Raw genomic sequence first — 16653 nt, 5'->3', positions numbered from 1 at the left:
TGCCAACAATAGCAGATAAATAAATAAATAAACACCACAGGTATAAATGCTACAATTTGGGGGGTGTGAAAACATTTTTGTCCCCTGGGGGGGCATGACAGAAAATAACTGAGAGCCACTGCCTATAAATACTCGTAATATAACGTATATAACGTAATGAACAATGATGGGATAGCAGCTTTTGGAAATTCTTCCCGTCACGCCTCAAAAATGTTTCCTTTTTTGGAAAATACGCAGCAAAAAATGCCACAAAAAGCCAAAGAAAAAGCATATTTGATGGTAGTGGAACTGAGGTCCAGTGAGGTACGCTAAAGTCTGGCAAAAAGTATGCTGACATCTTGTGTTTTTTTTTTTTTTTGGCATATTTTGTGGCATATTTGGTTGTATTTTTTTGAGGTTCCATTGTATAGCATTAGAAGCTTTCATAATATAAAGCTTGTCAGCATTTTTTACAATACTCAAATGTATTGCAATCCCAGTCTTTGCTTCAGTGTTTATGTATTTATTGTTGTTCTTTTGTTTTTATGTTAGAAGCGATTATTCTGTTAAAAAAAAAAAAACACGTACATACAGTATACAGCCTGAGGTTATGTAGTTCAAACACAATAAAAAAAATAATAAAAACAATGTGTCCCTTCGGGCGTTGCTTAAATGGTGTGAAAAAGATGTCTCACATTATCTCGGTGTCCTCGGGCAAGGCTGTGAATTAGACTCAATTCAACCTCATCCCATGTGTCCTTTTCCCGCACCGCCATTGGCGTACAGTCATCATTCACGAACACACGCTCGTTTGTGTCCATTTGTCTCCCTCCAATGCCACCGTCGGCATTGCCCCTTCGGATGTACTTGTGAAATGAATTGTCTTAGAGAAAGTCACAGCATCTGGCAGTGATTGTGATGCCACAGGCAGTATGTATGAGGCTCGGTGAGCGTGTCACAGGAGGACAGGAGTGATTAACCCTGCTGGTCTTTAGAGGAAGACATTCAAGACACAATTGGCCCTATTATGCACCTCCAGGACTCCGCTCCTGACTTCTGTCAACAATTTAGTCTTAAATTCTTAACTCGGGCTTTAACATGACTGCATTCGCCGTACCTTTTCAAATTTCCACAGTACATTAAAACAGCGTAAACTGTGTGTAATCACGGGGGATTTAGAACCTTTAAAGTCATTTACAGGATAGAAAGCCATTTAGAAAATCTTAAGATTACACACTATCATCCATCGTTTATTGGCTTTCAGTGGTTACCGCCGTCTCTGTCGTGTATGCCAATCCTTTTCAAATTCAGTGACAGTCAAAAAGGTTCTGCTTCGGCATTTGATGTCGATTTACTGCATGGAAACATAAACGATCGTTATAGACAAAATCCCAATGAGTTAAGAGAAAGATTTTTTTGTGTGTGACTGGAACCACGGCAACGTTAATCAAATTCTCCTCTTTTAGTTTCTCAGAGGAGCAACTTTTTACCATCCAAGACGAAGTGGGAAGCGGATGCTGTTGTCGGTGGATTCAATGAAAAAAAAAAAAAAAGTTTGTTTTCATCTTTGGAATCAGGAAAATAAATCATTTGTACAGAGTCTGTTGTATTAATTAACATCTCCCAATGTTCCCCTGTGGTTTGCAACGGCTTTGAAGATTTCTCCACAATAGAATGAGAGACTTAACCATGTATGCACTGAGGGGGGATGAAATCCTGTGATTGGATCACAATGCCACATGTTGGCTGATTGCAAGCGCAGGAATTCTGTCATAAAAGCAAAATAAATAAATAAATAAATGCCTCTCGGGAATCTGACGAGGAAATGCTGCCAAACAGTGTTCACCATAAGGAAGATTTCTCTCCTTCGCTTGAAGATAGCGAGATGTTCTAATCCTCCGTTCATTGTCAGCGCTGTACGAGACTGGCCAAGGATAATAGTGGTTTTGATGGCATTGGAGGAGGAAAGAGAGCTTTGCCAAAGAGGGCTTCAAAAGTTAATGGGCCGATTTCAATGCTGACAGTAAAATCACGGGTATAGAGCCATGTGGAGCGTTATCTAATTCAGCCGTTTTGAAGATTAACTTTAAAAGGGAACACAGAGGAATGACAATGTGAAGAACAAGAGAGACGTCTAAAAGCAAAGGTTTGATCAAGCCTTAAACCATATGGAATTATCACCAAGCTCAAGCAGATTTGTGTTGAAGGAGGCATGATAGTTTGGACAATATTCTTCCGGGATAAATGTTACATAGCCTTGAGATTGTGTCAAAAGTAAACAAACTGCGGTGGATTTTGCAGCAGCATCTCTGAAATGCAGCTCCTATTGGTTGGGTAATCTTTGATCCAATGGATGACATGTTGCCTGAGGTAAACATTGCCCCGGCACAACAACCAGCCAAAAAGAAAACGAGATCAAATTTTCTTCGTGAGCACTCTGAAATGCAGGTGCCTGCTTGCAAACACCAACCTTTACTCCAGTGAGGGAAAAGAACAAAACAGGAACTTTCGTAGGTATTTTAGGAATAGTGTTGCATATCTACTGCCAAACAACAACCCAGCATAGTACAACTGTACAATTCCAGAGTATTTTAGATTGGGGCGGTAGAATAGAGCCTGCTGAAGTGGGCTAAAACTTTGAAAGGGATGCGGGCCAAGACTGACCCTTGCTTCTGGCCCAAAAGAAAACAAGCGTTTCAGCCAGCAAAGAAGAGAGGATGAGCACTGAGTTATGAGAGTGCCGTTGTAAGATGCTGCTGACGCTTCTCCCAAACATAATTAATCACCAAAAGTTGCAGTAAAACATTCCAAAGACGATGACAGGCAGGGGTTGAGGAGTGGCAAGGAGAAGGAGGTCACATCTGAAATGGGAGCTAAGAATAGTATCGCGGTTGTGTGTACATACATGTGTTGCATATGTGTGTGTGTGGTAATGTGCATACGTATATGCTTATCCTCCCCCTTGAGGGTATCTTTGAGGCTTCTGGGGTCTGTTTGAGAGCAGAGATGTAGCCAGAGAGCCACGAGCCATCAGCAGCCAGGTCAGATTAGGTTGCTGTCGTTGGCCTTTGTGCTGATAAACACAGCAATGAGTGGCACTTCCCAACCACCACTTCACCCCGGTCATCCCACACTTGTCAGCCCTCCACCGGCCAGATAGGCTTTGACAGTTAAGTAAGAGATAACGGAAAAGTCAGGGGTGTGTGTGTGTGTGTGTGGTTCAGTTGAAGGATTTTTGCAACAGAATGAAGGAAGAGCCTGTGGACAAAGAAAGGGGAAGGGGAAATTGACTGGCACATTAGCTAGTGTCTCCCTATCAGAGGGTTTAATCAAAAGAGACAAGAGATCTTTTGGTTGTGGGGATGACCATGGGAATAGGGATCCTCAGGAGGAGGACACAACTGTCCAGACCAATTTGCCTTTACATTCTTTGTCTCTATGCCCTCTCTATCTCCCTCCATTGTTTGAAACTCAGCATGCACCGTACAAATACATTTGACAGGTGCATCACAATAAATGAGAATATCGTGCAAAAGTTAACTTATTTCAGGAGTTCCATTCACACTAAAATACTGTTAAAGGCTCAGGAAGCCTTTGTGGTTAATTTGCTGTTTAAGCGTGACACCAGAAGTTTACAAAAGTGAACATTTTCACAATAATCACTGGTTTTACATTCGAAGACCACCCGTGAATGGCAAAGGCAATTGAGTAACTGAGACGCCCATAAACATGTCTGTTGTTCACACTCTAGTCAAGCCTGTGCAATGCTGCTATGTCTAGACCAGGGGTCTCCAACAGGTAGCTGATGAGCTTCCAGTAGATGGCCATCTGATTTTGAGTAGCTCACCAAAGGGTCGAAGAATATTTACTTTAACTTTTAGTATTTTTAGAACTGTTAAATTCAGACGTTCTATCTCTGTTTAATGATAACTAACCACAAAACAGCGTAAAGACAATGACCACACTGTTTGAGTGGTCGTTTTGTCAAAGCACATCTAGGGCATACGAGTCCAAATTGTGACTCGGGGGGCATTTGCGGCCCTCGACACGTTGTAGAAATAAAATTAAACAGTAAAAAAACAGCACAAAGGCGGAATGTAAAGAAAAAAACTCAAACGCTGATACTAATAATGAATAACACAAAGCTTGGACTTTAAATATACGTATGTAACTAGGTTTTTTCATCCTTTTTATAAATTAAAAACATACACACAAATATCAACGTGGCCCCGTATATCATTTGATTTTTCTGTATGCGGCCCTTTGTGGAAAACGTTTGGACACCTCCGAGATCTCTGCACTAAAAACATTGCATTTATTGTTGTTGATGTTTTAGTACAAAATGTGAGTGGTGGATATCAGCTTTTGGTTAATGTTTTGGCACAGCAAGTTTATTCAAAATGTGCCAGTCTTCGTTGTTCATAACATACACCTGCCCATACAATTACCCCACCGCCACCATGGGCCACCCGAGCTGCAACAAAAGACGGACATGTCACCTACTGAGCATGTTTGGGATGCTCTATATCGGCGTTTATGGCATTTGAGGCAATGGTGGTCACACCAGATACTGAGTGGTTATCCCCAATACAGTAAGACTGCACATTTAGGCGTGGCCTTTTATTGTGGCCAACGTAAGGCACACCTGTGCAATAACCGTGCTGTCTGATCAGCATCTTGATATTGTGAGGTGGGTGGATTTTAAATTATGAAAGCTCACTAACACAGATTTAGGCAGATCTGTGAACAATATTTGAGTAATACGTCTACATATACACAGAAAAAGACTGAATGGGAGAAAAAATGGGAGCAAAAACCAAAGCGATGCGTTTATATTTTGTGTGTTTTACAATCGGTTGCAGTTTTTAGTCCGTTTGTTTTCATGCGTGTTTTGCAGACGCTTTTCTACGCCTTACACAACCTGCTCTAACAAAGTTTGCAGTGTGAAAATGTGTTGGTATGCTGAAGATGATCCATATAGTTTCAATGAAATTGTTGTTAACGTGCTATGACGTGCATCTCTCAAGCCCTGTTAAAAATAAACTGCCTTTCCACTCTTACTGAATCTTGCTCATTTGAGGTTTTCACAGTCTTCTCCTTGCAAACCAATTAGTGTTTAATAGGAGGCTCATCACCTTTTCACACTCATCGCTGACGATTAGCCTTGTGGGATAACCGCGACAGAATAGTCTCCAAGATAGATTTATTCAGCGTGTCAACAGGCATCATTTCATGCAGGATGAGGCCCATGTCAAACATTGACTTTCTCTTTCGCAAACACAGAAGCATCTGCTAACACTCTTATTGAACTGGCATCATAAGCTAACCCCCCTCCGCCCCACTTCCCATAAATGTGAAAGGTGTATGGTTAAGAAAAATTAACGTCACATTCAGTCAATCATTATTACCGGGGGGGAAATCCTATTTGAGGTGTGGCGGCATTAGCAATTTTTAGCTTTGAGAATGTCTGGATATACCACTTCTAACGTGCGTCGAACAAAAGGAATACGTTATTGCTTGTCTAAATATTTGGCTTTTTTTGTCCTGAGGAAATCTTTTCAATTTGGTGAGCTCATTACAGTGCAGGGGGCACTTTGTGGATAAGCCATTGTCACCACCTGTTGGTAGAAACACGGAACTACAAATTCAAACTTCATACTGTGTTTCCCGAAAGCCAACACAGGGGTTACCGAAACGTTTATATGCACAGTAAAACAGGTAGTTCTGCTATGCAATGAAATTCTTGTTCTGTTCATTCTCCCAAGAAAGAAAGAAAAACACAAGAAAATGAAACAGAAAAAGAACAGAAGAAACATTACTACCAATAAATTAAGCAACAACAACAGAAGAGACATTAGCTTTTCCAAAATGGGGACTTGGAACAGCCTTCAAAGCACCTTTGGGACATATAGTTGGATTCGGTGAATGAAGACATTGAACATGGGATATTAGGAGAAAACCATTTTAATAAAATTGGTTGTAGATGCTCTATTCTTTGCAAGTCTGGAGTAAATACAAAGCACACTCAAACAACCATGAAACACACATGACACAACCGCGAAAGGAATAATTGTTGTCGCTATACATTTTTATATACAGTGTATGATTAGGATATTTTAGCTGATTACACTCTGTATTATATTTGTGTTAACAAAATGTAATTAAAATCCAGGAGGGGCAAAAAGAAAACTTAATGAAACAATGTAAGTCTAGACATCACCATGACAACAAAACAGCATGGCCTCAAAGAGTGACACAGGTAAATACGGAGGCTTTCAACTCTGCTTGTTTATCCACGGTAGTCTTTCTTGGCGGTTAATCAAGATATGTTGAAAGGCTGTCAGTAACAAATATAGTGCTAGAAAATACCGCAGGAAAGCCAAGGGAGATGATTATAAGTCGAGGTGTACATCTTATAGTGTATATTACCAGTCAAGAGCAGAGAAGTATGTTTTTGTAATGTAAGACACAAAGAAGAGAAGGGAATGCTTCTTATATGTTTGGATCAAAACATAACTATACACGATGAAGATCTCTTCTTACAAGCAAAGCAGGTTTGTGATCAGGTTGCTATTGTGATGTGATCCCGCCCACCAACATTCCTTCAGTAACTCCACAGGAAATAAGTTATTTTGGTCCAAGAAAAAAAACTCCTGATTGTTTCATCTGGAAAAAAAAATGAGAGTGTTGTAATATTGCCACAATTGTTAAAATATTGAGTTTTTTTTTTTTTTTTATTAAGAGAATATCAAAATAAACACTTTGTGGAAAATACAAAGATTCAGTGGGAAGAAGACGGTTAAACTGTGAGGGATGATGGCGTCCCTGAGAGTGTGAATATGTGTGTGTGCGCGTGTGCATGTTATATGGTCTCTACATAATTGGCGGGGAACAATCCTTGGCGGCCATCTTTGCTCCACCCCCTCCACCAAGCTTTGTCCACCGTTTCCACGTCCCGGATGATGTCACCAGGTTCAAAGGAGATCTCTGATTCGTCCTCTGTGGGAACCGCAAGATAATATGCTGTGAAAACCCGCTAATCACACGGTAATTACGATAAGTGGAGGCACTTCATGTGCACAGGCGGAGGGAATCTTACCTGCTTGGTAGTCGTACAGAGCTCGGACACACATTTGTTGCTCAGATAAAACCTTGGGAGGAAAACAGACATTGTAATTAAAAATAACCATGAAATTACATGGATAACGTATCTGAAGATTGTGTTCTTCTTTGCTACAATAGAAAATTCATGATAAAATAGAACCTCACAATTTGACCTTTCCAGTAAAAAGAGCGCAAACCTGTGAGATGACAGAAAATCTTGCACACTGAAAAATGAAAGGATGCAAGGGCCACCTTGGTATTTGATATGCTAAGAAGTAAACTGCATCTCAGCTTTGTGGTAAAGGTGAAGAAGTGTGTGTTGCTTCCCTGTTTATTTTGCCTCCAAATAGTTCAACTTTCTTTTTCAATATTATGACTTGTTTCTCACAATATTGTGACGTTTCAAAAATACATTTTAAAATGACATTATTTTCATTCTTGGGACCTTTTTTCTCCTTACAACACAACTTTTTCTCCTAATATTTTGGCTTTATTCTTGCAAAATTACAGCTATTTTTTCAATTTCTCCTGCTGCTATTTCAACTTTCTTATTGTAAATTTTCTTCTCATAATTGTGACTTCATTCCCGTAATATTTTTTCGTTATTGTCTGAAACATTACAGTCGTCGCTCGCAATATTGCGGTTTGATTTTCGCTCACTTGCTCGATCCCGGTTTTTAAAAAATGAATAATGGATCCCTGTTTCATGGTTGACTATTATTAGTAAAAAAAAACATTGAACGACAAATGCATATGAAGTATTCTGGCCACTAGGTATCAGTAGCGTTCCATTATTGAGACATGAAATCAGATTATGTCATATCGCATGGAGTCAGCCATGTCATGTCTGACATGATGGTCTGAAAAGAAGTTCTCCTCCCATTCACTGTGGAAGTGGTAAGTTTTTGGCTTCTTTGTCCTTCTTCCCCATCCGTTTTAAACCCTTTCCTAAGTTCAGAATACAGTAAATAAATCGGGGGCTAACTAGTTAGCTCGGTACCTTGTTAATGTTTAAAGCCATGGGGCGTCTCATGTTCCTGTACTGATCCCGTAACCTGTGCATTACAGTTGAGCAATGTGGTGTGAACAAACAATAATAGGAGTGTAAATGTGACTGATTATCGGGGTGTTATTTCATGTCTACAGGGCTCTAATAAAGGTAAAGATTGTATTTAGTCATAAACAGGTTTTCTATGTTCTAACTACAAAAAGATTCCATGTATTAATATTCAATCCTACTTATCAGAAAATCACTTATTGCGGGTCTGGAACCAATTAACTGCGATAAACGAGGGATGACTGTAGAACTTTTTCTACAACCTAATTTAAAAAAAAAATTACAACTTTATTTGTAATTTTGTTTGTTTATCATAATAGTACGTCTTTTAAAAAAATGTATTTTTTCTTTAATATTTAAACTTTATGCTATAAAAATGACTTTGATTAATGATTTTTCCTCATATTATTACGCTATTGTCGTAAAATTACTTTTTAATGTGCCGTAGGCCAATAAAAAAACTACAGTGAGCCATAAATGGCCCCCGTGCAGCACTTTGGACACCCCTGATCTAAAGAATGCAAGGTTTTTTTTCATTTGACTTTCTCATTGTGATACCACAAAAGGCGAATGTTTAGAAAATATGATTTTTATATCCATTATTTCCAAAAAAGGAAAAATAATAACTCTTCCGCTTACGGTATAACTACATATTCACTCAGTAGTGGATAGGTAGTATATAAATCCAAAGAGACAACTACGGACGAAAACACAAGTGTTACTTGCATAAGGTTTGCATTCAGATAAAGTGAGCAGCAGTTTAACAACCCGTTCTAAAAGAAGAGTTTATTAGTGAGCATGTCGGTCATTGATTCACATCTGGAACTTAACAGCCTGCAGGACTGTGACAATTATGGCGTAACTGGTTGAAGCAGGTGGAAAAGCAGCCACCAGCGCAGGCAGAAAAGCCAAAGAAACTTTTTAGTGGCAAAATAATTGGACGTCTCAGTCTCACTCTCAGGAAAAACACTAACAAAGATTTAAAAAAGCACTTTAAACTAAAAACTAAATAGACACGGGTGAGCCATGCAGGCAATGACTGATCAGACCAGGTAAAGAAAACACAGTAACACACATAAAGCGTAACTATGGCAGCAAAATCCAACAGAGAGTCGGCAGAATTATAATAAGGGAATCATTTTAGTGGTTTTTGCTCCTTTTACAGCAAATGAAATTGACAAGAGTCCATCTTTATCTTTTAAAAAAGTCCTTCACCCAAATGTATCCCTTTTCTTAGGGTGACACATAAAACATTATTCATTTACTCAATAATGATCTTTTCATTCTAAATTGCCCATCTACTGTATCATTTTCTTTTCAGGATTTATTTAAAAGCAGCAATACTTTGAAATTTACATTACTTATCATGTCAACAAGAATGAAATCATTGCTTATCACTTTTATTATATGAACTTGTCCTCTCTTGGTACATTCACAAGGTCCTGGGTATTTAAAAAATGCTTTGTTTATTGTTTTATAATTCTACACTATTACTACTATTTGTTTCTGTGGTTAATGCATTACGAATTAATTCTATTTATTTTTTTATGTAAACAACACATTTTTTAAAAAATAGTTTTGTTAGCTTCTATTCACTTTTGATGTAGTAGTTGTTGTAACGCCACCTGCTGGTATGTCATGCACCAGACAGCCGTGCATTTTTGTGTGGACTTCCTTTAAATGCTGTGACGTGTTTTTATCCTGTTGAGCGTCAGCGTCTTACCGCTTGTCCATTTTCGGAGATCTCTTTCTCTTCAATGATGTCATCGCTCTCTGCAGCTTTATGAAGGTCATAGCACCCGCTCAACTCTGGTGAGCTGATTTCAGCATCGGACGGGCTTAAAGATCTCTCTGAAGGAGATGAGAGCAGGAATCATTGATCATCAAATGAACTGATCATCTTGATATGATAATGGCGTGTATGTACAACGAACCGATGCCATTGTGATCTTGTTCTTCTCCATTTGTGAACCCATTGGTTGGTAGAACCACTGTCTCAAGCTTGACTGTCTGACAAATGTGTTCCTCATCTGGAATTATGAGTATGTTTTATATTGTTTTAATAGTATAAAAAACAGATAATGTCATGACTAAAATTTGTACAAATGAGTTATCCTTCACCTGCGGGATCTGACTCTTCTTCTTTTTCAGAAAGCTCAACAGGTTCATCTGCGGTTTGGCCGTCTTCAAATTGGTCATTCTGCTCTTTGTATTGAGTGGCCTCCTCTTCATCCTCCTGGACCTCTTCAATTGCGTCCACTGGGGATACAGGCTCCACCTGCTGCTCTGATATTTCCTCCTGCTGCTCCATCTGCTCCGCCTTCTCCTCCTCCTGCAGCTGCCCCTCTGGCTCAGCCTGGACTTGTTCTTCAGGGCAGGCACAAGGTTGTAGCTGTACCTCAGCTTCCTCCTCATTGTTCACCTCCATGTCTTCTTCCTCCTCCTTCTCCTCCTGCTCCTCTTCTTCCTCGTCTTCTTCGAGCAGTACAGCTTGTGCTTTGTAGCCAGTATTTGAGAGCAGATCAGTGTGCACCAGCATGGCAGTATGGAGGTCTGCTGGGGGATAAGCAATGTATTAAAAAACAAAACATGGTTAAACGCCAGTCTCTTTGAAGTTTAGTATTATAGGTGTATATAGGGTTATACTTTAAGGTTCAAAAGTAATCTTTAATTGTGCCTGGCCTGTAGCAATATGGCTCTGTGGAGCAGAACTCTGATTCATAGTCTGTTGGCAGCATTAACTGTCTGGAATGTTGTGGAGTCAACTTTGGCAAAAGCACCCATGCAACGTTTAATTTATTTTAAAAAACAAAAATAGGTGACATCTTTACCAAACAGATTAAGGCAGTAAGAAGTTTGCTTTTTTTTTGCTGTTTTTAATCAAGCTCATCACCTCACCAGTGTTAGACTGTGGTATCTCAGGAAGAGGAGATGTTGGGGGCTGTGGAGGCGGACCCTCAAAGCAGAAAGTTGAGCACTCTGGCTCGGTCGGTGTATTTGGGGGTGAGGGTGGCAGAACCGCATGGTGTGACTGTAACGGGTTTCGTGCTTCCAAGCCAGCGAATGAGCAAACTTCCAGATTGAAGGAGGCTGGCAGTGCAGAGGGCTCTGTAGGTGATGGAGCTTTGGTCTCAAAAACAGGCTGCTGGTTTGGCGGGGGTTTCACAGGCATGGCTGAAGCCGGAGGGCTGTCACGGATAGGGGACGTGGGCGTTGAAACGGGGGCTTTGGTCATGGAAGGAGAGGTGAGAGGGCGGAAAATGGGGCTTGTTGGAGGAGATGTGGCACCTATCGGGGAGGGAGAGGCCCGTGAGAAGGGGGAGACAATGGGCGAGCTGCGAGGGGAGGATGGTGTGCTGTTGTCTGCTCTGGAGAAGATGAAAGCGGTGTCGGTCAGGCTGCGTTGGTATCGTCTGAATGGTTTACCTGGAGGAAAGACAAACAAAGATTTGCAATGTTTGAACTATTATCACACTTGCTCGATTTATTGCATCTTTGCACGGACGACTGTTGCTAGGCAGAATGTACGATGCACCATCAATGTGCCCCGAAGTCTAATAAATTGCAGTCAGACCCACTATATAGTCTTCTTGGCAGTTGTGAACAGGAGGACAAGGATATCTGGCAGGGGCACAATCAAACCAACATAGACACACAAAGTGGTCTTCCTGTGTGGAATGTACCATGTTCAGCCTCGTCATATGTTATCAAAGTTAAGAGAGTGTTTGTTTTACTAGTGAAAGTGCTTAACTTATATTTACACTGAAGAATTGAATTATTTCCCAAACATTGTGTTCCACTGGACATTCTAAGTGAATACAAACCAGAGCGCGATGATCCAGGGCTGGTCGGACTTTGTGACGATGATGACGACAGCTGCCTGAAGAACTCCCTAGGGTTCATGGAGCGTTGGGACACTAACACTGCTGCCTCCTATGAGTACATGAGTCATAATTAAATGTAAATGTTGGAGCTTGTAATGTTAGTGGCAAGTAATTGACTTTCTACTTACAGCTGCCTTCTCGATGGACTCACTCCTCCTTAGACAAGCCCTCATATCCTCCTCATGCTCCCTCTTCTCTTGCTCCTGTCATGGTGGAAACAAGAGCTTCTTTATACATATATGGAGAGGTAGGTTAGTGCTAGGGTTAAAATGCCAAATGAATGTGAGAGAATTTCCGTGACATTTGAAGTGTTTTGTTATTATGAAATGTATGTACTTTCTTGAAAATGTCAGACAGAAAAGAAAGTAAGCTTTATGCTACATTAACAAAGCAAATCACTGAAAACCGGAGATTGTTTTATCCCTTGCTATTAATTGTGCATACTTAGTAACCATTACGACTTATCATTTAGAGCACAGTGGAACCTCACTTTTCGTACGTCATGGTTTTCGTAGAGTTTGACTTTTCACAAAAATGATTGTTAAAGAAATGTCTCAGTTTGTTAGTGCGCCTAACAAACTAGTCCGCGGAATCGAGCGCCCAAACAAAGCATCCACACGTTGGTGACTCTATCTCTGTGAAGAATAGATATAGTGGGTCTTTTAGAGTTGGAACACTATAGACAAATTTCAGCCAGGGAGTCCTTTAACCATCTTTATAATGTGTGTGTGTGGATGGTGTACTTGTTCATAGAACATACACGTAACAATGAACAACTCTGTATCTGTGACTCTGCATATTTCTGATTGTTAGAGAAATCTGTGCTTTTTAAAAAAAAACATGGCTACAAAAAAGTTGCTACTGCTAGAACTTTGATAAATAAGGTGAGAGACACTATTAAATTCAAGAACTAAGTCGTAGCAAAGTACAACGGTAGCGTCTATTACAATAGAATTGTAATGTAAAGGTTCCTAGTTAACACATGTTGCAGAGGGAACTGTTTCATGGAGACACACAAAGTGAGCCGTACCAGTGTGTGTTATGATGATTGCACCTGCTGCTGAAGTTTACAGTAAAATTCAAGTCAGCAAGTGTACAGCTTTAACTGTCCTATCTTGAAAGTTAAATTTGTAACGGACGAGAGTGAAATGGCGGCCACATGGCTCTTCCAACGGCTCCTCTCCTCCCTCCGCTCATCACCGTGTTCACCAACAAATGTTCAATAAAGACAAAAGCGTTATGTTAAATGTTCATTCATCCAGTGAATTCGTAATTGATATGTATTCCGCTTTGTTTTCTGCATGTAAAACTATAATTATCCTCTATAAAATGTGTTTTGTGTTAACATTTCCGGGTGCCTGAGACAGATTCATTGGATTTACATTATTTCTTGGGAAAAATTGATTCAGACTTAATACGGAGGTGCTTAACAACTGCCTCAAGAAGCAGCCTGATGCTAATATTACGTGGACCCAACATAAATCCACATATTTTGAAAATAACCATTTTAACACAATACATTGCCGTTCACACTCATCAAATGAATTATCGGTCCACATAGTTATTAGTTATTTGTATTCTGCAATATAATAGCAATACAGTCATTATGTTACTCAAATACATCTCATTAGATTCGGCACCATTTCTTTCATAATTTCTTTGCAATTTCATGACTAACCCATCTTAATTTCTCCTTTCTGTGCAGTTCTTCCTCTTGTTCTGCTTGCTTCCGCCTAAGAGACAATGTGGAACAACACGTGTTGTAAAAGAAGCAAAACATTTGTTAGATTAACACCAATTCATTTTCATTTTAGCAGGATTTAATACATTTCGCGATTGAACTGATTTGATCAAGTTAGACACTAACATTTGTAAAAAATGTTTCCACTGGGAGGCTATAGTGAGTAGAGACAGGCATTGTTCTCACCTTTGCTCCTCAATCATCCGTAGTTTCTCATTCATTTTCCGATCTCTTTCTTCTGCATCCTTCCGTTCCTTCAAAACTCGTTCCCTCTCAAGCCGCCGTCTCTCCTCTGCAGCGCGTCTCCTCTCCTCTTCCTTCCTCTGTTCTTCCTCTCGCTGAAAAACGACAAAATGAAGGAGAATATGACCACGCCAGTCAACAACAGAGTATTGTATATGAAACAGGCTATTTAGGAAAATTACCTCTGCACGTGCCCAGAAGGAATCTCTGTTTATGAGTCTCATCTCCATTGCAGCATTTGTCTTTCTGTAGTTTGTACCCTACACAGTTAAAAATATATATATATATATATTATAAACAGTACTATATACCATTAACAAGCCACATACAATAATAATGCTCAATTTTGGTTGACACTGTTAGACAGCTGTTTATTATTTTATTAATTTGTGTGCCAAAAGTGCATTGCATTACACTGATTGTCTAATATTTTACTCACCTGTAGGAGATAGTATGCAGTGTAAGAAAACAAATGAATCGACTCTTTAACACTGGCCTATACATCACAGCATATCATTGCAACCACCACGAAAAAAGGTGCCTCAATAATACTTTATTTTGCATAATACTGAGAGGTGTTTGTCATATTGTGTTTTATCTTAGCCAGCTTATGTGTAACCACAATAATATCATTTTAAATGAATATCTCTCTGTCAGTGCATTATTATTTTGTAAAGACGTCTTTTGTGAAAGCGCTCTTAGAATGTATGGCTGTACCTAACAAAGTGGCCAGTAAATGAATAGACACACGTGTACGCCTGTCCTCAAAACTAGTCAATTGTACTTCTTTGGAAAGGTTAAAAATGTTACAGCAGTTTAGTATTTATTGAAAGGATGCAAATGCATGTAATCCACAATGGGGGTTGAATGATGTTGATTGCAACGATACACGTGTCTGTGTTTTAACATGAAAATACACAACAGAAATGGCAATGTTTTACAAACTAAAAGTCTCTGCTACCATCTACTGGACACAAGAGGTATTGCACGCTACTCACAACAATGTCCTCCCTCTCCGAGGACCTGGAGCTCTTCTTGGCCCACTGAGGAGGAGCATGGGTCTTGCTGAGCTCAGCTCTTATCCTCTCCTCTGTCACGTCATCTGCTTTGTGTGCACTAATGAAAGCGTGCGCCTCCTGACACATGGAGAATGCAGGACAGCAATTAGGGTATGACAAATGTGAAGATAATGTTACATACTATAGCTCCTCTTGCTCGCACACAACAGTCCCATATACGGGTGCGCAAGGGGGCCTCTGGTGGTTTTCATTTGAACGGATTTGAAGTTATGCACTCGACATGGAGCCAAACTGTTGTGCAACTGCTTCAGTGGTGAGGATGGTGGGAGAGAGAAAGAAAATAAAGTCTCCCTGAGTTGTGAGCGCTGAGATTTGGATACAGACAGCAGAGGGAGCAACAGAAGACAGCAGGTTAGACATGGGTTGAACTCCTGTTCTGTATGCAGATATTCAAAGATATCAGCTCTGGAGAGGTAGGCCAGGCTTGTTGATGGAAGGCCACGGCAGTGAATCACAGCTTTAAGTTGAAGGCAACTGACAATAACAATGATTACTTGCGCTTTAAAACAATTCATTGTCACCTGCCAACTGTGCACAATCCAGTTGACACACATGAAATCTGCAAATCTGCAGACAAAACTACGAGCGGCATGAAGCAGTTCAAAGTACTAAAGTAAAATATGACGATGTTTGCTCCCAGTTGACAGCAGTATCTTTGTATGATCCATTAATTGTAGGGGGTATAAATCCTTTAGGCAGGCTAGAACCAATTATCAGGTGTAACATGGGTGTTAACGACATAATGTTCACATAACGGTATGATGCGTTGCAGCTTGACGTTGACATATTTGAGATAGCAGAACAGAAGTCAGATGATCAACTCAGAGAAACTGTCAGCAACTGTCAAAACGAATTTCGCCCTGGGTTTCAAATCATGACAAATACAGTGGAACCGCGAGAGGTGAATGCCCCTGAGGTGGTACAATTTGGAAAAATATGCATCAAAAGTCGCATAAAAAAACTTTGGAGTACACACCCATTGTCTTGGGAGTACTCAGTGAGTATCAAATGGTAGCATTGTTGTACATTTTGCATTTTCAGGAGATTTTTATTTATTTTTTGCAACACCTTTTCCAAAAGAAGGGCCAGCCTCAATAAAAGATGATAAGAAAACAAGAAGGTGAGAAGAGAAGAAGAATATGCAGTCCTCCCTCCTTTATCGTGGTTAATTGTTTCCAGACCCTACCGCAAAAGTGAATTTCCGCAAAGTTGGATTCAATATTAATAAATGCAATAGTGTTGTAGTTACAGCATAGAAAAGCCTTTGATGACCTTCTAAAGACAGTTTTTACCATTATTAGAGCCCTGGAGACATGAAATTACACCCTGTAGTCACCTTTACACTCCTATTATTCTTTGTTTACACCACATTGCACACCTCTTACACGCAGGCTACTGTATGAGAGCGCTGAAGGGACTGGTGATTGACCAATTACCGGCCGGGCTGATTATCGGTGCCAGTATTTGTCATTTTGACACATAGCGGCATCTGCCTTTTTGTTAATCCGACGGCTGATAAGAGCGGAACTAATGCGACGCAATGTTCCACAAACCTACAAACGGGTA

General features: G+C 40.0%; 1 protein-coding gene across 3 annotated transcripts in view; it reads right to left on the bottom strand.

Moving 5' to 3' along the window:
* Positions 1-5925: 5925 nt before the first annotated feature.
* si:dkey-40c11.2 (drebrin-like protein) overlaps positions 5926-16653 on the bottom strand; it is a 37830-nt gene continuing 27102 nt past the window's right edge. For 2 of the 3 annotated variants that reach the window (XM_054775073.1, XM_054775071.1), the window contains 12 exons: positions 15007-15144; positions 14191-14268; positions 13952-14103; positions 13703-13757; positions 12153-12227; positions 11965-12073; positions 11039-11566; positions 10262-10696; positions 10075-10170; positions 9864-9991; positions 7079-7130; positions 5926-6978 (listed from right to left, as the gene is read on the bottom strand). In XM_054775073.1, coding sequence (XP_054631048.1) covers positions 6842-6978; positions 7079-7130; positions 9864-9991; positions 10075-10170; positions 10262-10696; positions 11039-11566; positions 11965-12073; positions 12153-12227; positions 13703-13757; positions 13952-14103; positions 14191-14268; positions 15007-15144 — 1983 coding nt within the window. In that variant the 3' untranslated portion in view covers positions 5926-6841. The remainder of the gene's footprint in view (positions 6979-7078; positions 7131-9863; positions 9992-10074; positions 10171-10261; positions 10697-11038; positions 11567-11964; positions 12074-12152; positions 12228-13702; positions 13758-13951; positions 14104-14190; positions 14269-15006; positions 15145-16653) is intronic. The other variant, XM_054775072.1, reaches the window with a different exon arrangement.

The sequence above is a fragment of the Dunckerocampus dactyliophorus genome, chromosome 4, assembly GCF_027744805.1.
Source record: "Dunckerocampus dactyliophorus isolate RoL2022-P2 chromosome 4, RoL_Ddac_1.1, whole genome shotgun sequence".
NCBI lineage: Eukaryota > Metazoa > Chordata > Actinopteri > Syngnathiformes > Syngnathidae > Dunckerocampus > Dunckerocampus dactyliophorus.
The sequence above is the reverse complement of the archived record's forward strand: the minus strand, read 5'-3'. Positions and strand labels throughout refer to the sequence as shown.